Source organism: Zeugodacus cucurbitae, chromosome 6 (assembly GCF_028554725.1).
Source record: "Zeugodacus cucurbitae isolate PBARC_wt_2022May chromosome 6, idZeuCucr1.2, whole genome shotgun sequence".
NCBI lineage: Eukaryota > Metazoa > Arthropoda > Insecta > Diptera > Tephritidae > Zeugodacus > Zeugodacus cucurbitae.
In genome coordinates, this window is record NC_071671.1 from 67,364,925 (window position 1) to 67,386,870 (window position 21,946).

Consider the following 21,946-nt stretch of genomic DNA (forward strand, 5'->3'; position numbering starts at 1 on the left):
TTATAGTGATTTTTTCAATGAATTATAAATCGAAATGTGGCAAATTACGACCTTTAAGGGGTTACATCAGTGGCGGATGCAGAAAATTTTTTTTTTTGGGGGGAGGGGGGGCTGTTATTACTCAACGTATTTTTAATATAACAGTTATTATAGGACACGTTTTGTTTTTTTTTTTTTGTGTATTTTTCCCAAAGTACGAATTTGACGCTAAAAACGCTCGAAAAATATTTTCTTTTTATGAAAGTGTGATCAACTGTTCAGAACAAAACTTTCTTGCGGATGTGAAAATGTGGAAACAGCGAACTTCAGGCAAGCATTTTCGGAATGCTCTCGAAGCTTTAGAAGCAGTGAACAAAACGTCTTTTGCGAATGTTTTCAAGATTTTACGCATATTGGCATTATTGCCTGTTTCAATAGCATCACCGGAAAGAAGTTTTTCAAGCTTAAAGAGAATTAAAACCAATTTACGAAATACGACAGGTCAAGATAGGCTTAATGGTCTAGCATCAATGAATATTCATGGGGATATTGATCTGTCAGTTGATGAAATACTAAAAGAATTCTTGCAAAAACCAAGGAAAATATAACATGGAATGTGAGATCCCGTGTAATCCTCAATTAATACTGCTTGTACAAATGTAGAGAAGGTTCGAATTATATGAATAACAACAAAAATCTTGTAACTTATTATAATTGCTTATAATTTCATGTGATTTTTTTGATCAAGAACCTCATTCCAAACCCATATCAACAAACATATATTTTGCTCTGAGTTTAGGGGGTGTTTTAACACCAAAAAACCCCCCATCCCTCCGTGGAACTGCCACTGGGTTACATACATGGGTTTTGTGGGTTAAAAAAATCGATTTTTTTAAGGATATTTATTTCTACAACATCTCAAGCATAATATCCTAAATTTCGATCCGAATAACAGTTTCGAAGATACAGCCTTTAGAAGGTGTGCGCTCCAAGTAAAGTATTATTTTTACTCAAAACTTTAAACGCGTTTTTTCGGAGCCCTGTTTTCAAAGTCGGTTGACAAATTTTCTCGAAAACTATACAACCGATCTTGATGAAATTTTGAACAGCTATTCGAGATACAATTTAATCGTGCTTGAATGAAGGGTTTTTTTTTCAATTACAACTATTTAAAAAAAAAAACAAAATCTCAAGCAAATTAATTTTTTTTGGAAAAATGTCTGCCAAAATTCAAATTTTCACTTGTTTTGGTTTTCCTTCGTTCAATCACCAGATTATGGTCTTACCTAAAACACTTATTTTTTATTATTATTATTTTTTTTTCATTTTGTATGATCCTGTCAGGAGTTATGCTGACAACGCGGACGCACCTTTTTTCCGAGGGGCCACCGGAAATGACGTCACAATGGAGGAGTTTTAATTTTTTATTTTTGAAATTTTCTGAAATTATGCTTTAATCATATATCTTTAAGACAGCAAAAGGTTTGAATTAAATAAATAATTTTTTTACATAAAAAAATGTGGAAAATAGGTAATTTTTACGCGACAAAACCCATGTAAGCCCTCAAGTTTAAAATAAAAATATTAATCAAGCACAATTATACCTATGAAATTTTGCAAATATGCAATGCTTTTATTACAAAAGCGGTCATAATTAACTCTCTGATTACAATTGATTGAGTAAATCCAATGAAATTTGTGAAAACTTCATTAATTTCTTGTGAAGAGGAGTGTGGAATGCTATGGAGGAGTGGGGAATGCCATGGAAAAGCTTAAATGCATTTTGACATATTTTATGAACCAGAATTATGCGCTAAACATTCACACATCTACACACACACACATATATACTTTTCAAAAGCAAGCTGAAAATGGCGGCGGCCCGCATTGCATGCATTTTAATATGAAATGAAATTATTCGTTTATAATTCGATTTCTGTTATTATTGCTATTAATATTAATTGCAAACTGATAATGAGCGAGTTTACGAGTTGTAAGAGCATAAGCAAATGCGCGAACACAAATTGGGTATGAGTCGGTGTGTGTGTGTGCAGAGGCGCTGCAATAAGGACAAACCACAAAAGCTGTGTTCCTACAACAGCATTGACAACTGCCGGCATACACACGAACGCTCACACATTCATACAAATGTATATATGTATGTATGTGTGCATGTGTTAAGTTAAAAGCAATTACTTGTGTTTGATTGAACCTGCTTTTGTAGCGCATTCGGCACATTGCGCCTGTAATTATAATGCAATTAAATTGCAGTTATTTTACGATTAATGCGAGATTGACATGTACTCATTGAATGGCTTAAACAGCTGCAATTGCATTTGTATATATGTATTATATATACGATATATATTAATTTAGTATATATATACCAATGCGCCTTTTAATAACAACAATTACAAGCTGAATTATGTATAAACAAACTTTAGTGTGCATTTATATGTTTAATATTATAAAATATGTTTTCGACGAGTTAAGGCGTGAAGGTATTTAAAGCGTCAATAATTTCATAGTAAAACTTCGTTGTATAGACATATACATACATATTTAAAAATGGGAAATCATAAAAATAGCATATAGTTAACCAACAGGATGAACCGAAAGAGTACCGAAGGAGTTGAAGGGTTAATATAATATTTTTGTTTTTAATTTTTTCAGTTGTTCAGCACAAAGTTCCTTATAGTTTAACTTTTGTTTAGACATATAATTAATATAATTCCATTATTTCTTTAGTTCCCCTGAAATCCCTTCTCTCGTTTGGAGAGACCATCGCCTCCGAATCCTGCTACAATTATTACTGCTCTTGACCGGAATTGAGTTCATTTAGAATGGCAGGAGCCATTGGCATTTCTGCAGAGTCTTGAGATTATTCTAGATTTGTTTCATTGGCAGTGACCATCCTTATATATATACTACATACAACTTTGTTTATAGCCATTGAGTTCTATAGACTTTTAAATTTTCTTCAATGACAAAACATTAGAATCGAGTAAGTCTAAACTCGAAAGTTAAAGACAATTTTCAAATCATTGGCCCATTAATTAGAATTTGAAAAATAAAACTTTTGGTCCATCAAATGAAGCAAATATTTATAATTAACTTCAATCAAAATTCTTGGAAATTTTACCACCTTTTTCCAGTAAATAATGGCTGCGCTGAGTGTATAATGGTGAAAACATTTTGTCTTCTCATTTAAAATGTTGAAATGGCAGACGAAATCCAAAAAAAAATAAAATTAACTTGAGCACAATGGCGTTGCAAGAATTACAACTATTTGAAAAATATGTGCGATATTTTGACTGAAGAAAAACTGTAAAAGGACTAAATTCGTATACCGATCATTAAGAAACGTTATTTGTATATGGCTGAAAGTTATTAAAAAAGTAAATGAAAAAGATTAAAATCAAGATTATAGCATTTTACCATTTTTTCTTTTAACAATTTTCAAATATACATACATAAATAAATATTCAAATACACTGGTGGCAATTCACATAAATTCACCTATGTTTTTTTTTTCTTTTTAATTTTTGTAATACAATTTCGGCTGGTCCAAAATTAATTTTACCCATTCATATTGATTAAAAATTATTAAAAGAAGTAAAACCATTAAAAATATAGTAAGTTATCTATAGTTTCAAAAAAGATATAATGGTTTTAAATTTTTTTTTAGCTTTTTGAGCTGGCAATTCACATAAACTCAGGTACAAAAACTAAACATTCTTTAAAGAAATTAATTCCGATTTAATTCCCAACTTCTTGTTAGTAGTCAGTCCACTTTCCGTAGCATTTTAAAACGTACATAAATCTTTCTGGCATTCAAGCAATTAGGGTTTTTAAAGTCTGTACAGGTACTGCGGCCCAAGCTTCTTTAACTCCGACTTTTAGGTCTTCGACTGTGTTAAATTGTCGTCATTTAGCATAAACTTCTCTTGATAGAATACCACAGAGATTTTCAATAAGTTTTAAGTCTGGGCTACGAGCGGGTCAGTCGAGATGTTGAACATTTTTATATCTGAACAACACTTTTTACTCTCTGGAACAATGAATTGCGGCATTATCTTGTTGAAAAATATGCTCAAGGCCGCATAACTCTTTTGCTTTCTCCACCTTCATGGTTTCTAACAAACCGCAATAGATTGACGAGTTCGTTTTTGTTCGAACCCATGACATTTCAGTGATACCATTACAGCAAAACCTGCCCACACCATAAGACAACCACCTGACTACACTATGGCCATTGGAACTTCTTTATCAAATCGTTTATCAAGCCAATAGCATTTTAATTCATCAGGTCCATCTAAATTAAAACGTTTTTCAACACTAAATATGAACTTTGACCATTCTGAATATGGGTTTCGGCAAAGCTCATACGCTTAGCTTTATGAGGGACAGTTAACGGAGGTTTCTTGCAGAGTTTTGTGTAGGCAACGTGGTCAGTTGATTTTAATATTTATCCCACACGTCTGCTCTTTATTGGCAAATTTAATATGCCACAATTTCTGTCGACATAAGTTTTTTTTTAGTAGCCAATCTAATTATTCCCCGTTTTTGTCGTGGCGTTACCTAAGCTATCTCTAATATTTCGGTGATATTAATGTTTCGGCCATATTTTATGGAATCGCGCAATTTTTAAAAATCCGAGTCTGAGATCTGAGATTCACACAGTGATCAAGTTATCCTAGGTGAATTTATGTGAAATGCCACCTGTAAACTCTTCGAAAACTCATACACAACTAAATTAGTCTGCTGATCTCTTTAACGGTTCACATATCACTATTTAGCGTTATGCTTATGCGACCAAATTTGATCAAATTTTTTACTATAAAAGTTACACCGCAGTTTTTATTTTGGTTTCTAGTGAGTTTATGGGAATTGCCACCAGTGTACATATTGGAACGATAAAAGTGAAATATAAAATAAATATCAATATAAATATTAAATGCAATATATCAATATATATATAAATCACACTTACTTATGTAAAACGTTCGATATAAATATATTTCAAGATATATGATCAGATATATATGAGTATGTGCATGTGTATTGGTTCAAGGTATTACTTAATGACATAAAAATATATAACTATTAGCTCTTTATCGCATGCTAGTCCAAGAGAAGTTATTTGTTTTAAATTTCTGAAAGGCTTTCTCATGGATACTAAAATATTGCAACAGGGAGACGCAAAAATATATTTCTTTCAGTTATATTTTGATCAAATGATTAAGAGTTTCTATTTCAAAAAATTTTCTTGACTTTTTTAATTCAAGATATTCTTATTCTGAGAATTATGTACATATTTATGTTAAAACTTCTGTGAAAAGTTGCCGATTTGATTTTTGAAGAATATAATAAAAACATAAAAAAAATAACTCGAAGTTCTCTATAACTTAAACTCTTGAAGTGGCAATAGAAGTCAAATTTCAAACAAATTAACTTCCCTAACTCGGAAGTTTCTCTAACTCGAATTTTTTTTTGTGGATTACGGTGATTCGAGTTAGGGAAGTTCTACTGCATCTTCATTACTACATTTTCAAATGTTTCATTAATACATTCAAATGAATATGCTTTGCTTTGAAACTTCTTAAATTAAAACTAAAACTTATTTAGGTTAGCATTAATCTTGAATCCTTCGATAGTAAATTTCAAGTGTTATTTTTGTACTGAGGAGAGCTTTCTAAAAGCTGCCACTTAAAAATATATTTTTTTTTTTTTTGTTAAAAATTAATTTTCCATATTTTTGCGTCACCTTGTTTTATGCAGCTATGTCTGTAATTTCAAATATTGTCAAACTTGTCATAGTGTGCCATTAAACAGTAATAGGAAACCATTTTTGTGATTAACTACCATTTGCACAACATCGAGAGGAAATAAATTCGGTATTTTAAGAGGTAAAACTTAATTTGAAAATATCTCCGAAATACAAATAAATATTGCAAAACACACACAAACAAGCAACACCAAATTGCATTTCAACTGTATTTGGTTTGTGGAGGCATACAAAGACACTTGTTGTTGTTGTTTATTCATTTTTTTTTTAGTTGTGTATTAAGCTACTAAAGATGCTTAAGGGACTGTTTGGACAACTTAATGGTTGTGTCGTCTTTTCATGTAACTAATATTTGAGCTGTTTGTTTTTGTTTTATTTTTTTTGTTTTTTGTTGGTTACATAAAGGTAGCATGAGGAGCAACAACTGCTAAGGGATATCTCACAAATTTCACAAAACGAAAATTTATATGCTTATTTACGTGTATATTGTTCCGCCTGGCGCACTAAAACTGATATTTACCAAGTTCTTTACCTGCTGTGCCCATATTCAGTATACTAATCTCGCCAAAATAGGAACCTGCCTTCAGTGAAGCCATTACCGTCTTGCCATTGTCGGCGACCACCTGCAGACGGCCGCGATTCACAATGTACATCTCCTTGCCAACCTCGCCTGAGGGTGCGAATGACACCAGTGCAACGCAATGGCGGCGGGGTGGAACAGTGCAGGTGGTGTGGTTGATGTTGGTGTAAGCGGTTGATTAGCACAAATGTAGTCGGCGGCAGATTAGAGCGTTGATGTTCGTCGGTCGTTCGATAGGCCGTGTGTGGCAAGTGATTGTAGGTAATAACGGTATTCAGTTGCAATTGCAGTGGGTTAAGTGATGGTTTGCGGTGGTTGAGTATTTTGGCGGTTGAGTTCGAGCGAGCGGATAACAGTCAACAGCCAGCAGTCAAGTGTTCAAGATGAGTGCATGACAATGGCAGCGATATGTACCAATGCCGGTGAGGTGGAGGTCCCGGCGGTGATGTTAAGATTTCCGAGCAGGTGATTTATCGTTGACATTAGTATTGTTGTTATTGTTGTTGTTGTAGTTGCAGAAACATTTGTCCCCAAGCACACATAAGACGCACGACGATGAACAACCGTTGCAGTTGTTGTTGATTTGTTATTGTTATTGTTGTTATTGCCATGAGAATGCCAACAGACCATTCATTATCGTCATCACCGTCGTCATTGCGTTGAGTAAGGACATTGGCATTGGTGTTGGCATAAGAAATTGGCACGAAGCATCAAAAGCCATCGAACACACACACAAGCACATATACAAATACATATATATGCATGTATGTGTGTGTGGATAAATATGAAAGGTGGAGCGTGATATGTTAGTGTGTGGTTTGACAGTTTGTTTGGCATAAGGAATTCGTGACCGAAATGCAGTAGCCCGTAGTTCATTAGCCAATATGTCAGTGTGTTGTTGTTGTTTATATGTTCAATTGGTCATGGTATATGAAAGTGTGTGTGTTGTCACATCATTTCCAATGCGGAAGCATTTGTAACAGTTATAGCCAATTTATGTTGTTTCGGTTGTTGTTGTAGCGGTTATCATTGATGTTTTTAACACATTTTCGCACAAATTTCGATTTTCCAGTTTTCAAGTATTGCACATATCATGTTTTTGTTATTGTGATTTGTTAACGACATCATCGTCATCGTCGTTCAACATCATAATTCCACCAGAGCAATTAGTGTGGTGACATGAACGAATTTCGGTTGCAAGCGATTTGTTGTTGTGGCGTGCATTTGATGAACCAGCAGAGATTAAAAGGTGTCGTCATAGTGTCGTTATTATGGTTTTTGGAAACAAAATAGATGAAAAGAGAATATTTATTAGCAATTTTGAATTTCGAATACATGTTCGAATATAAAGGATTACATATATATATTACTATTGGTAAAGTAATTCGAATATATGGATATAATTGTAATTTTTAATTCGAATATCGAAAATTCGAATATTGAAAATTCGAAAATCAAAAATACATATATATTGTTTTCATCTTGTACTAGAGATATTAACAAATATTAACGGTTTATTAGATTAGTTCATATATTCAGATAAAAATTAGAATGAAAGAACAAATTTGACACAGCAGTATGTTTAGAATTTTGATTTCGAATACATGTTCGAATATAAAGAATACTACACAAACATGTCTTTATTGGTACTGTTATTCGAATATAGGCATTTAGTTTTGGCTTTTAATTCGAAAAACGAAAATTCGAATATTGAAAATTCGAAAACCTAAAATATGCATATTTTTCTATCGTACTAGAGATATTACCGAATATTTACGGTTTATTAGTTGAAATATTCGGAGAAAATGATAATGATGTTAACAAATACAACCCTGAAGGGACAAATTTGACACAAAAGCATTCGGTCTGCAAATAACTAAAAAGTGATAAATTTTCCTGATGTTCAAAAAAAATTATATTTTTTTCTTAAAAAATTTGCTTAGTTTCAATGGTGTTAAATTTTATTTGTATTCAATATTAAATTCGAATATCAAATTCACTCCCAAATTAGTAAACTGAAACCAGCATAATTTAATTATTTACCAAATAGCGAGCACACAGACATGTTCAATTCATCAGTACGACCCAAAATTATATACAACAAGCTTTTAGATAAGCGCTAATTATCAATTACCAAATTAAGGCTTTGCGACTGAAATTCCAAATACATCCAATTAACGGTATACCGAACTAGTAAACTGATTTTCCGTATATTTGTATTTATATATAGGTATTTGTGTTCGAATTCACTTACCCTTCCGACAGATGTAGTCACCGGGTGAGAAGAGTACCGGCCGCAGACGTAGCACCAATTCGCATAGGAAACCCGCTTCGGTATTTTGAAAAATTTCAACTCGCTTAAGTGTATCTAAATGGACGTTAATTGCTATTTCAGCCTGTAAGTATGCAATGCACATTGATAAATTAGTGGCCAAAGGCAGCCAGAGAGAACGTAGAAAAAAATATTCGAAAATTAACGCAAAATATAAAAGTGAAAAAAGAGAAAAAAATACACAAATGAGTTGAGCGAAATGTGTAGTGAAATTTCGAAAATACAATTACCAACACACATATCAATCAACTGCAGTGCAGCAGCAATGTGTTTGCCAAATGCGTGTGACTGTTTAAGCAGCCACTCTACATTAGCAGGTCCACATATGTGCGTGTATGGAAGTGTGTAAAGCGTTTATTTGAGTCACCGGCAGGCTGTTGGGGCATCAAACAAAAATTCGAAAATTGCCAATTGCAAAATTTCCGATGCCACATAACCGACAGCCGTGTCCGTGCTGTCAATGCTTCAATAGAATGTGAGCGGCAAATGAGTGCGTATGTGTATGTGTGAGTGTTTGTATGTGTGCATGGGTTGTATGCCAACTAGTTGGTCAACGACAGCGGTGAAAATATTTCCGTCAGCAAAGTAATGACATCAGCCATTCATTGGTTATAGAAAGAGAGAGAGAGAGAGGAAGTTTCGAAGTGGCTGCGATGCAATTTCGTTGCTGTTTATGTGCCATTATAGTATCTGTTGCCTAGATGTAGGCGCTTACGCCGGGCACAAATTCCTTTATGCATGTGTGGTTATATGTATTTATGGTTGCACGAGTGTGTATTTACCTTTAATTTATCAGGAAGACAGGATACAGCTCGCTCCTCGTCGGAACATTTTTGGGTCAGCCACAGGTAATCGAACCATTTAATGACTTTCACCTGCAGATGATTGGGCACACGACGCATACGCATGTACGTTTTCACGCCATCCAATTTGGCTGTTGCCATCATTTACAGTTGTATTCAATTGCAGTCGATGCAGTTGTTGTTGTTGTTGCAGCAGCAGCAGCACAATAAACGCATACGCATTGTTGGAATGTATTGATTTTGTATTTGTTGTTGTTGTTGTTATGGTTGTTGCATACGAGCATATTACAAATAATTCAGTGGTGTGTGAGTTAAATTTGTGCGTGCGGTTCATCGGTACAGTCATCATTAACGCATGTGTATGTATGTGAAAAGGAAGAGAAAATATTCAATTAGTAAATTGTAAAAGGTGAAAGCTTTAATAGATCGTTATTAGTACGAAAATTTACTTGGCGTAAAAAGATCTAAAAAAAATATTTTTTTTTTGTTTTTTTCTCTTAAATAATAATTATATTTTATTTCTTAGAAAAATCACACTTTAAAATTATAAAGAAGACTCCAACTACTATTCTACCAAGAAGTTTAAAAAAATACTATAAGTACTCTGAAAAAATATCTTCAAACACATCAATGATATATACATTAATTCCTGTACTCTCATGTCAAATATTAACCATGCGATCCGGTGACACGACATCATTAACCTTTCAGTGTGCCCCTGAATAAATTTAAAGCCGAAGAAGCAGCACGCCAAGAGCTCCGCCAATATCTATAAGACACTTTATAAAGAACACGCGCAACAGCTTGCTTTTTTACATCATCGAACATAGCCACCAACAACAGCAACAACACACGCACACATTAAATGTGCGTATTGACTCAGATCGGCAACCGCATCATTTCACTCCCATCAGGCTCATCATCGGAAATGTTGTCACAATTAAAAATTGACGTTATTTGACTGCCTGTCTGCCTGCCTGCCTGTCGCACCAAGGCTTGCTTGCGCTTCGCGAAACGCGAAACTTTTAAATGCAATTTTATATTACGTAATGCCCGCTGCATGTGTGCGTCGCCGGCCGCCGCCTGCGGTTACCGCTTGTCAGGTGTAAATATGTTGCAGATAAAAACCAAATAAATTTGTCCATTTCACCGTTGATGTGAAATGCGAAAGTTTTCATTTTAAATGCACATCATATTGGCGCTTAATGCACTGTTGCTGAGGCGTCGCTGCTGCTGCGCGGTTGATTGAGGTGGTGAGTGCAATGTGCAGGTGGTTGTATAACACAGTTAAACAGTTGCATAATTTTGCGTCAAAATGCTGCGTCATTTAACGGAATCTGATTTAAGACAGGCAATTACTGGGCGCTGATTTTAAATGACGAAAACGAACGTGAAAAGGGAATACTTGCGTGCGTGTTTGTAAATCTTTTATTGGACGATTATTCTTAAAGTAGAAAATATCCTTTAATCTGATGTACACGATCATACTTTATACTTATGTTCATCTTTATTACTATAAGACGTATGAAACCTCTTCCATACGGATTTTTTCTAATAAAGTGTGTTCTCTTTCTCGATTTAAAGAAGTTTTTGTTTTGAAATCGGTTTAAAAATATTATATATATTTTTGGCGTAGGAACCGCTTTCAGCGATTATAGCCGAATGCACCAGAGCGCGCCACTCATTCCTCCATTTTGCTTTTTGGCGCCAACTGGAAACACCAAGTGAAGCCAGGTCACTTTGCACTTGGTCTTTCCATCGGAGTGGAGGTCGTCCTCTTCCACGGCTTCCTCCAGCGGGTACTGCATCGAATACTTTCAGAGCTGGAGTGTTTTCTTCCATCCGTACAACATGACCTAGCCAGCGTAGCCGCTGTCTTTTTATTCGCTGAACTATGTCAATGTCGTCGTATAAATCGTACAGCTCATCGTTCCATCGTCTGCGGTATTCGCCGTTGCCAATGTTTAGAGGACCATAAATCTTGCGCAAAACCTCTCTCTCGAAAACCCCAAGAGTCGTCTCATCGGATGTTGTCATCGTCCACGCTTCAGCGCCATACATCAGGACGGGAATAATGAGCGACTTATAGAGTTTGATTTTGGTTCGTCGAGAGAGGACTTTACTTTTCAATTGCCTACTCAGTCCAAAGTAGCACCTGTTGGCAAGAGTGATTCTGCGTTGGATTTCAAGGCTGACATTGTTGGTGTTGTTAATGCTGGTTCCCAGATAAACGAAATTATCTACAACTTCAAAGTTATGACTGTCAACAGTGACGTGGGAGCCAAGACGCGAGTGCGCTGACTGTTTGTTTGATGACAGGAGATATTTCGTCTTGTCCTCATTCACCACCAGACCCATACGCTTCGCTTCTTTATCTAGTCTGGAAAACGCAGAACAAACGGCGCGGTTGTTGCTTCCGATGATATCAATATCATCGGCATACGCCAGGAGCTGTACACTCTTGTAGAAGATTGTACCCTCTCTATTTAGTTCTGCAGCTCGTATTATTTTTTCCAGCAATAGATTGAAGAAGTCGCACGATAGTGAGTCACCCTGTCTGAAGCCTCGTTTGGTATCGAACGGCTCGGAGAGGTCCTTCCCAATCATGACGGAGCTTTTGGTGTTGCTCAACGTCAGCTTACATTGCCGTATTAGTTTTGCAGGGATACCAAATTCAGACATCGCGGCATAAAGGCAGCTCCTTTTCGTGCTATCGAAGGCAGCTTTAAAATCGATAAAAAGATGGTGAGTATCGATTCTTCTCTCTCGGGTCTTTTCCAAGATTTGGCGCATGGTGAATATCTGGTCCATTGTAGATTTTCCAGGTCTAAAGCCACACTGATAAGGTCCAATCAGTTCGTTGACGGTGGGCTTTAGTCTTTCACACAATACGCTCGACAAAACCTTATATGCGATATTGAGGAGACTTATACCACGGTAGTTGGCGCAGATTGTGGTGTCTCCCTTCTTGTGGATTGGGCAGAGCACAATTTAAAAATATTAGATAAATATATTTTAAAAACTAAAAATTGTCAAATTATATTGAGTATATTTACTTTGACAGCAGATTTAGAGTTAGGATTATATAACTTTGAAACCCCCTGGATGTACCGTAGATATTACTGATATTTTAAAACTAGTTAGTAACTATCATCGATTGGCTAAGCGTTATAGAGAAGCCAGTAGAACACACAATCCAGTAATTCACACAAACAGGCAGCACTTATGCAATCCTGCGCTAAAATGTCCTTTGGCACTATTAACGGGTGATTTTTTTGAGGTTAGGATTTTCATGCATTAGTATTTGACAGATCACGTGGGATTTCAGACATGGTGTCAAAGAGAAAGATGCTCAGTATGCTTTGACATTTCATCATGAATAGACTTACTAACGAGCAACGCTTGCAAATCATTGAATTTTATTACCAAAATCAGTGTTCGGTTCGAAATGTGTTTATCGACAAATTTTGTTCAGCGATGAGGCTCATTTCTGGTTGAATGGCTACGTAAATAAGCAAAATTGCCGCATTTGGGGTGAAGAGCAACCAGAAGCCGTTCAAGAACTGCCCATGCATCCCGAAAAATGCACTGTTTGGTGTGGTTTGTACGCTGGTGGAATCATTGGACCGTATTTTTTCAAAGATGCTGTTGGACGCAACGTTACGGTGAATGGCGATCGCTATCGTTCGATGCTAACAAACTTTTTGTTGCCAAAAATGGAAGAACTGAACTTGGTTGACATGTGGTTTCAACAAGATGGCGCTACATGCCACACAGCTCGCGATTCTATGGCCATTTTGAGGGAAAACTTCGGAGAACAATTCATCTCAAGAAATGGACCCGTAAGTTGGCCACCAAGATCATGCGATTTAACGCCTTTAGACTATTTTTTGTGGGGCTACGTCAAGTCTAAAGTCTACAGAAATAAGCCAGCAACTATTCCAGCTTTGGAAGACAACATTTCCGAAGAAATTCGGGCTATTCCGGCCGAAATGCTCGAAAAAGTTGCCCAAAATTGGACTTTCCGAATGGACCACCTAAGACGCAGCCGCGGTCAACATTTAAATGAAATTATCTTCAAAAAGTAAATGTCATGAACCAATCTAACGTTTCAAATAAAGAACCGATGAGATTTTGCAAATTTTATGCGTTTTTTTTTTAAAAAAAGTTATCAAGCTCTTAAAAAATCACCCTTTAGAATTTTTCATGAGGTTTCGACTTACTCTCTTGCACTAATTCAACTGGATAACTTTGTTGTTGCTTTCACATGTAAAATTTTTGACAAGCGAGCAGCACCCAAAGATAAGGAGCAGGGAAGTGATCAATGTAGTATAGATAATATATTTTTCATGTATATTTTATTCAATAATTTTGTATTAAGGTGGCAACCTTTAAATACATTTTCTAGAGCTCCAAAGTCCCTATATCTTATACATATTAATTTTTTTTAATATTTATTATCCTAAATACCGCCGACAGAAATCTGTGTTTATAGCTAATATCTTAAACATTTTACTATTAATATATATCATTACACTCTCGCAACAAAGTTGCTAAGAGAGTATTATAGTTTTGTTCACATAACGGTTGCTTGTAACACCCAAAACTAAACGAGTTAGATGTTGTGTTATATATACCAAAGTGATTAGGGTGAAGAGTGGAGTTCAAATCCGGATGTATGTCTGTCCGTCCGTCCGTCTATCCGTCCGTCCGTCCGTCTGTGCATGCTGTAACTTAAGTAAAACCAAAGATATCTTGATGAAACTTGGCACACTTGTTTCTGGGCACCATAGAAGGGTTGCTTTCGAAGATAGGCAAAATCGGACCACTGCAACGCCCACAAAATGGCGAAAACCGAAACACATAAAGTGCCATAACTAAGCCATAAATAAAGCTATGGAAATAGAATTGGAACAAAGGATCGCACTATAAAAGGGCATATTTGGATGTAATAAGTTTTTTGTACATATCTCGTAAACTACTTAAGCTATATCAACCAAACTGTCTAGAATCGTTTATGTACTACCTTATACAGTCCAAAAATGGAGGATATTGGATTATAACCACGCTACTAATAAACTACTACAAATGCTTTAATTCGTTAAGTAAACACCAGAAACCTTACATTTCATTATAAAGAAGCTACAGAAGGGCTCCACCCAAATTGGTATACGAAATTTTAAGTGGGTGTGGCATCGCCCACTTATGGGTCAAAAACCATATCTCCAATATTAATGAAACTTTTGTAATATTTTCCTCACCTCCTCATAATATGTTGTGAAAATAGGCTAAGTCGGTTCACAACCACGCCTACTTCTTACATACCAGAACTTTGAAGTCGACTTTAATAGTTTACTTTACAATATGTAAAGTAAGCACTAGTGAAGATATCGGAACAGAATTTGGCATAAATACTGCATTTATAGTGTGGCAGCCCCTTTCTAAAAATTGCCGAAATCGGACCATAGGTTTTCAAGATCCCATATATCAAAAATGAGGACCTCGAATTGATTCCTATACACAGCGCACATTAGTTGCAGCAGATTTCAAAACTTTGACAATAAACAGCAACTTTCACAACAGCAAAGCGAGGCGACAATCTGTGAAGAGCCGTGGAAAATAAAATTAAAATACGTTAATTTATTTAGATAATTGAAAAAATTCAGCGAACCTGAAAATGAAGAGGAGGTGAAAACATTTAAAAATATCCAATGTGGAATAACAGTATGTTCATCATGCCTAAAGAGCGCCTTGAGATGCTCAGGCTCTACAGTACTTTAATTCAACTCTAACGGTGAACAAACTGTGAACTAGAAACACAAGCAACATTTGAGCCGTTTGCAGTTCGCTTACAATCAAAACTAAAACAACGCCAACCACAAATGCCACCAATGTCACCATCAATGTCCTCAACAACGCGCACCAGCCATAAAATCGCAATCTTATCGTGTTGTCGCAATTTGAACGTCAGCTGAAGATAGTGAACAAAAGCGAAACACGACAGTTCGAATTGAGTTGAGCGAAGCGCAACATGTGTTCGCGGCCACTGCAGAGCAATAACGGGAAAATCACTGACTGCCGCAATGTAATAGCCTACCAGTCAGCAGATGAGCTATATATATAAACGGCACTCCTCCACCACCGCCACGACCACCTCTCTCTATCCCAAACTGCAAGGAAACAGGGCCAATTTGCGGACATAGCACCAGTCGACGCCGCCAGAAGGAGAGGAGAGGAGCGGCGGATGGCCAAAACAGCTGGCGCTGCCATTGCAACCACTTCAGCTATTTGCTGTTTGCCACATGCCACAATTGCAATACAGTTCAATTGTTTAAAGTTGGCGGTGCATGGGACGAGCGCGAGAGAAGAGGGAAGGAAAATGTTGCAGTAGTTGAACTGTGAGTTGAGTTTAAGTTGGCTTGGGCTTGTACGCCTTAAGTGTCGTCGCATTATGGCGAGGAGCTGGCGTGCAGGAAGGGCGGCGATAAAGTAAGAAGTAGCAAGACACAACTTTTAGTCGCCACTGCGACAGCCGCACAACGATAAAGTTTGTGGTTGCATTGAAGTCATTGAATTTTCGGGCTATGTACCGCACCGCACCCGTCGGCGGACGGACGGACCGACGACCACGAGCTCTCGTCCGGCATGGCGCAGCAATTCAATGCGTCGCTTTTGTACAATATTTAAGTAGTTGTACAAGTATTTACAATTGCCGCCGCTGCGGCAGTTTGTCTTACGGATTTTATTGTCTCTTCGTTCGCAGTGCCCAGAGTTCAATTCACAGCTGGCTGTGGTATTAAGCAAATTCTTTTGCAGTTTCTTATAAGCATAGAACTTCCTTCGCAGTGCAGAGGCTTTGTATGCGCAAAGCAAAAAAAAGATTTCGGTGGTGCATGAGGAGTGCAGTGGCGGGTTTAAATTGTATTCTTTTGCAGTATTTCAGTCTTGTCAAGAAGTGGTAGATGCTATGAGTTCAAAAATACATTTGCAATAATGTGGAAAACAAAAGTGCAGCTCATTAGCATTTGAAAACCCCGAAAAGTAGACTTCGAAAAAGTAACGAAGTATTGTCGCATTCAAAAATGAGCAGATATTGTTGGCCTTAGCCTGTTGCCTTACCGTCGAGGATAATTCCTATGAATTTGTGAATTATAATTGAGTTGTTGTTGTTTTAAAGAACTTATTAATGATTTGGAACCTTAGAGAGCGTAAAGTAAAGTTACTACAGAAAAACGTACAGGGATAATACAGGCACTGAGGACACGATATTCAGTAATCAAGTCGATGAGCACAAAAAAAGGAAATTGGTCGTGGTTGCCACGGACGGAAAGTGGGCGAAATCAGTTTACAACCACACTTACGACCTATACTACTAAATTTTGAATTGAAATTGAGAACCAATGTAGATTTCGAATACAAATTTTAAAAAGTACTATATTGGATGTGTGGCATTAACTAAATATTCTCTAAATCGATCTATTACTTTTCGAAGCCTTAAATATTGAACTCGAGGGCCTCAGTGGCTGTGGATAATTTTTTACCGAAGATATAAAGAAGATAAATATTTCAGATATCTTATAAAAATAAGTAATTTAAAATATGATGGTTAAAATGGGGTCATAACTTCCTCTAGCTCTCATATTAGGTTGGAAAATATCTCCATTCCGCTTTTTTGCTCTTTATTCAATGCTTTATAAAAAGTGTTACAGTGATAGGATTTAGTTGAAAAATGTGCCGTTTCGTTCGATAGTCTGTTTCCATTTAGACGGCAACTTCATAATACCCCCCTCGTAGAAGACCCCTTCCTTTTTCGAAGAACTCGGACAGCCATTTTTCACAAGCCTCTTTTGAGTTCTACTTTACACCACCAAGGCCGTTCGCCATGGACAGGAACAGGTGGTAATCACTTGGCGCTATGTCTGGGCTATATGGTGGATGTGATAAAACCCCCCATCGGAGCTCCCGTAGCTTCTGTCGAGTCATAAACAAAGTGTGGGGTTTGGCGTTGTCCTGGTGGAACACTTCATCCTTCCTGTTGACCAATTCTGGACGCTTCCGATCGATCGCCTGCTTCAATCGGTACAGTTGTTCGCAGTAGATGGTAGAATTAAGCGACTGGTCATACTGGACAGTAGATCATAGTGAATGATTCCCTTCCTATCCCACCAAGCATACAGCAAAACCTTCCTGGATTGGCCACTGTTTGGCACGATTCACCTGACTTCGACCACGACCGTTTTCGCTTGATATTGTCGTATGTGATCCATTTTTCATTTCAGTACAATATCGCAGGCTTTGATTCGGTCCAGAAGGTTTTTTTGGGTCAAATTATGCGGCACCCAAATATTTTTGTGTATCCAGCCTTCTGCATGGTTTACAATGGTTTGGTGACTAACTCCTATCTCCTGGGCGATGTCACGAGATGCCACATGTCGGTCTAACTCGATGTTTCCCATGATTCGGTATTCCGGTATTCATCGTCACAGATCTTCCGCCGGCTGGCTTATCCATGGTGTCGTTTTCACCCGCTCTGAATCGTCGAAACCAATTCTCCGCAGTTCGAAAACTTTAAAATAGCACGAATTTCGGCGTTAGTCTACTCCATGTTTACAAGTCTATACTGTTTTACGCAATATCCAAACTAATCATGCGTAGCGTCGTTTTTTAGGTTATGTCAAGACCTTTCAAAGATGGATAAGTATTGCCAGATACGAACTCTGTAGCGTTTTATATATAGCCGCTAAATTCAAAAGACAAAATGGCGGACGGGAGATATTTGCCAACCTAATATATGTAATATTAGTGTTTTCAATAAAGTGAGCTTTATACCGTATATATTGGTTAATATGTGAGGTATCTTAGGAAGTTGGGGGGAATTAAGTGAGCTTGGATATATTGAAGCTTGGTGTTGAAAATTAGTGCAATTGGTTCAGGAATTAGCTCAGCCCTCCTATACCATATATAAAGATGTACGTTATTATAGTGGATTTTATGCCGAGTCAAATTGTATTGTCTATAAGTAGTTCTATTAAATCCATCACCGAGTAACTACCTTTAATTTTGCTGTATAAATACAACTATTGAAACCGCTTTAATTTACTACCAACCATATGCACACCAAATTGCATTTCACTCAGTCTCCAGCACGTACATTTGACGCCATAACAAATCAACTTTAAGCGAAACTACAACTTTAACACAGCCACCAACACTTGTCTGACAAAATCGCCGAGAATTGTTTGCGTTTGTCGAGAAATTTGAACGATTAAATGAAAAGGTTGCGCAATATTGTATACCACACAGTGCAGGTGAGGTGAGCTGGAGGGGGCCAGAATAAATAGCAGCTTTGCCACGTTGCAACACGGCGCTGAAGCAGCTGCTGAATAAATTTTACCTACCAAAGTTATGTGTACACACACACATTCACATAAAAAAAACATTGTCACAGCACAACAACAACAGTGAGTTGCACAGATATAATAGACTTTTTCAAACTACGCTGATTGCTGGCAAACACACAGCGCAAATGGCGTCGCAATTGTTTTATTCTCCAGCATTTTTTATTGTGTTGTGCATTTCATGAAAGCGTCTGTTGTCACCAACACAGATACACACACACACATACATGAATATAGAAACACGTGTGTGAGTGTGTGTGTGTGTGTGACATGAAAAAGTAGTTTGCACTCATGCTGGATTAGTTGGAGCTCGCACGATAACTGCGGCAATCTTTCTATGTTATGTATGTGCTTGTAGTGCTCATCGCTTACAAATCACAGCCACTAAACAATAATAACTCATACACCCCGGTGTGTTAGCCCAAATGCACTCAATACACTCGCAGCAAAAGCGCACAGCAAAGTGCAGGGCAAGCGAGTGCCGTGTCAGTGCCTCCACGCTTTGTTTGCGAATTCCAGGCAACGGTAGCGCAGTGTTGTCTTTGTGACTAGTGCGTCTTCACCTCTCCGCTCGCATAGCTCTACGTGGTTCAGGTCTGCCACTGTGCCCCGGCACTTTTTTGTTGAAATTTGCATTCAGTTTGGAATTTGGGTTTGGGCTCATCACCGGCTAACACCTTTTCCAACCAAGGCTGGTGTTTCACCATTGTTTGTGTATTGCGCTTTTTGTTTTTGCTTAGAGCAGTATGTTTGTATGTGTGTGCGCCTTTGTAGTCTTTAGTCATACAGCTTTATGTTTTTTAGTTTCATTTTTCTCTGCACCCATCGCAGCGCATGCGGCACAAAGCGCTGCATAAATATTAATATGAAATTGTGATATTTATATTTCTCAACTTTTGTCACAATTTACTTTTTGCCTTTAACCTATTTAATATTCGTTTTTTTTTTTTTGTTTGTTTGGTAGACTTTTTCGGTGCTCTGCCTTTCGGCTTTGTTTAGCAGGCTTTAAGGTTAGGTTCTGTAATGTTTGGTGCATTCATGAGTTAGTGTCATGCAGTGCTTTCGAAGGTAGTTGCTGTATGTTTTGCATGTGCTTTATGTGTGCCATGTGGGTTGTAGCTCAACTGCTGGCATTATATGGCATATAATCAGCATACAAATCAAGAAGTGGATTTTGTTTTGAGGTCTATTTTTTTACTAACTGTAAGGAAAACAGTTGTCTACTTTGCATACATGAAATATTTGAATTTATTACATGGTTCTATGCATATGCATTTTTTTGCTGAGGTGAATAAAATTTGTTGCACTACATGAACTCCTAGTTGTCCTAAGCCATTTGAGGGCAATTACTCGAATTTTTTATAAAAATATTTTCTTTACTTTTGAACTGGGGACCGCCTAATTTATTGATGAATCTGCATATCTGACAAACTAATTGACCAAATCTGGTTAAAAAATGTTCATTAAGACCCCAGTACACATCCTGAAACAATTGATGTGTGTCTTATCAAAAAATGGTTGACCCTGTATATCATATAAGAGCAATTATCATATAATAAAAATCCAATCTAAAAGTGAATTGGTAGCAAAAGTATTTAAAACAATTAAGGAAAGGCTAAGTTCGGGTGTTACCGAACATTTTATACTCTCGCAATTTATTGAAGAAATTTTATTAAGATAACGCACAAATTTACCCATAAATTCATATATAGATATGAGGGCTATCCAATACTATCTTCTTCTTCTTCTTGACTGGCGTAGACACCGCTTACGCGGTTATAGCCGAGTCCAAAACAGCGCGCCACGTATCCCTCCTTCTGGCAGTTTGGCGCTAATTGGTTATTCCAAGCGAAGCCAGGTCCCTCTCCACCTGGTTCTTCCATCGGAGTGGAGGTCTCCCTCTTCCTCTGCTTCCACCAGCGGGTACTGCATCGAATACTTTCAGAGCTGGAGCACCTTCATCCATTCGAACAACATGTCCTAGCCAGCGTAGCCGCTGTTTTTTTATTCGCTGGACTATGTCTATGTCGTCGAATAACACATACAGCTCATCGTTCCATCGTCTGCGGTATTCGCCGTTGCCAATTCTTAAGGGACCATAAATCTTCCGCAAAACCTTTCTCTCGAAAACTCCTAGTGCCGTCTCATCGGATGTTGACATCGTCCACGCTTCTGCACCGTAAAGTAGGACGGGAATGATGAGAGACTTGTAGAGTTTGGTTTTTGTTCGTCGAGAGAGGACTTTACTTTTCAATTGCCTGTATCCAATACTATACGCTCACTTAATTTTGCTAAGATATATCACATATTAACCAATACATATATGCGGAATAAAGCCCAACGAATTTTTGAAAAACCTATACTTATGTATAAGGGTGCTAGGAGATGTTATGACCCGATTTTAATAATTTTTGGAACAGAGACACACTATTGGAAGAAAACAATTTCCTCTGAATTACATTAAATTATCTCAGAGATTTACGCATATTTTCAACAAGTTCGATATCTGGGGCCTTGAAAAGTTATAGTCCGTTTTCGACAATTTTTTCACAAGTGATGCCACAGATCATATACAGTATTTGTGTAAAGTTTTATTTCGCTATCTTCATTGGTTCCTAATGTATATATTATAAAGTGAAGGATTCAGATGGAATTTAAAATTGAGTTATAAGGAAAGTAGTCGTGGTTGTGAATCGATTTCGATCATTTTTTAACCGTGTTATCAGAGTGTCAAGAAAATATTATATACCGATTTTCATTGAAATCTGTCGAGTAGTTCCCGAGATATGGTTTTTGACCCATAAGTGGGCGATGGCACGCCCATTTTTCATTTTGTAAAAAAATCTGAGTGAAGCTTCCTTCTGCTATTTCTTCTGTAAAATTTAGTGTAACTGACGTTCTTCGTTAGTGAGTTAACCCACTTTTAGTAATTTTCAACCTAACTTTCGTATGGGGAGTGGGCGTGATTATTATCCGATTTCTTTCATTTTTCGACAGTATAAGGAAATGGCTAAAAGAAACGACTGCAGAAAGTTTGGTTTATATAGCTGTAACTTGAGTAAAAAT

General features: G+C 37.0%; 1 protein-coding gene across 1 annotated transcript in view; it reads right to left on the bottom strand.

The window, feature by feature from the left end:
• LOC105212115 (cyclic nucleotide-gated cation channel beta-1) overlaps nt 1-21,946 on the bottom strand; it is an 87,520-nt gene that overhangs the window by 37,801 nt on the left and 27,773 nt on the right. The window contains exons 4-6 of the mRNA XM_054233653.1: nt 9,462-9,613; nt 8,602-8,743; nt 6,300-6,437 (exon numbers count right to left, since the gene is read on the bottom strand). Of these exons, the coding sequence (XP_054089628.1) occupies nt 6,300-6,437; nt 8,602-8,743; nt 9,462-9,613 (432 nt within the window). The remainder of the gene's footprint in view (nt 1-6,299; nt 6,438-8,601; nt 8,744-9,461; nt 9,614-21,946) is intronic.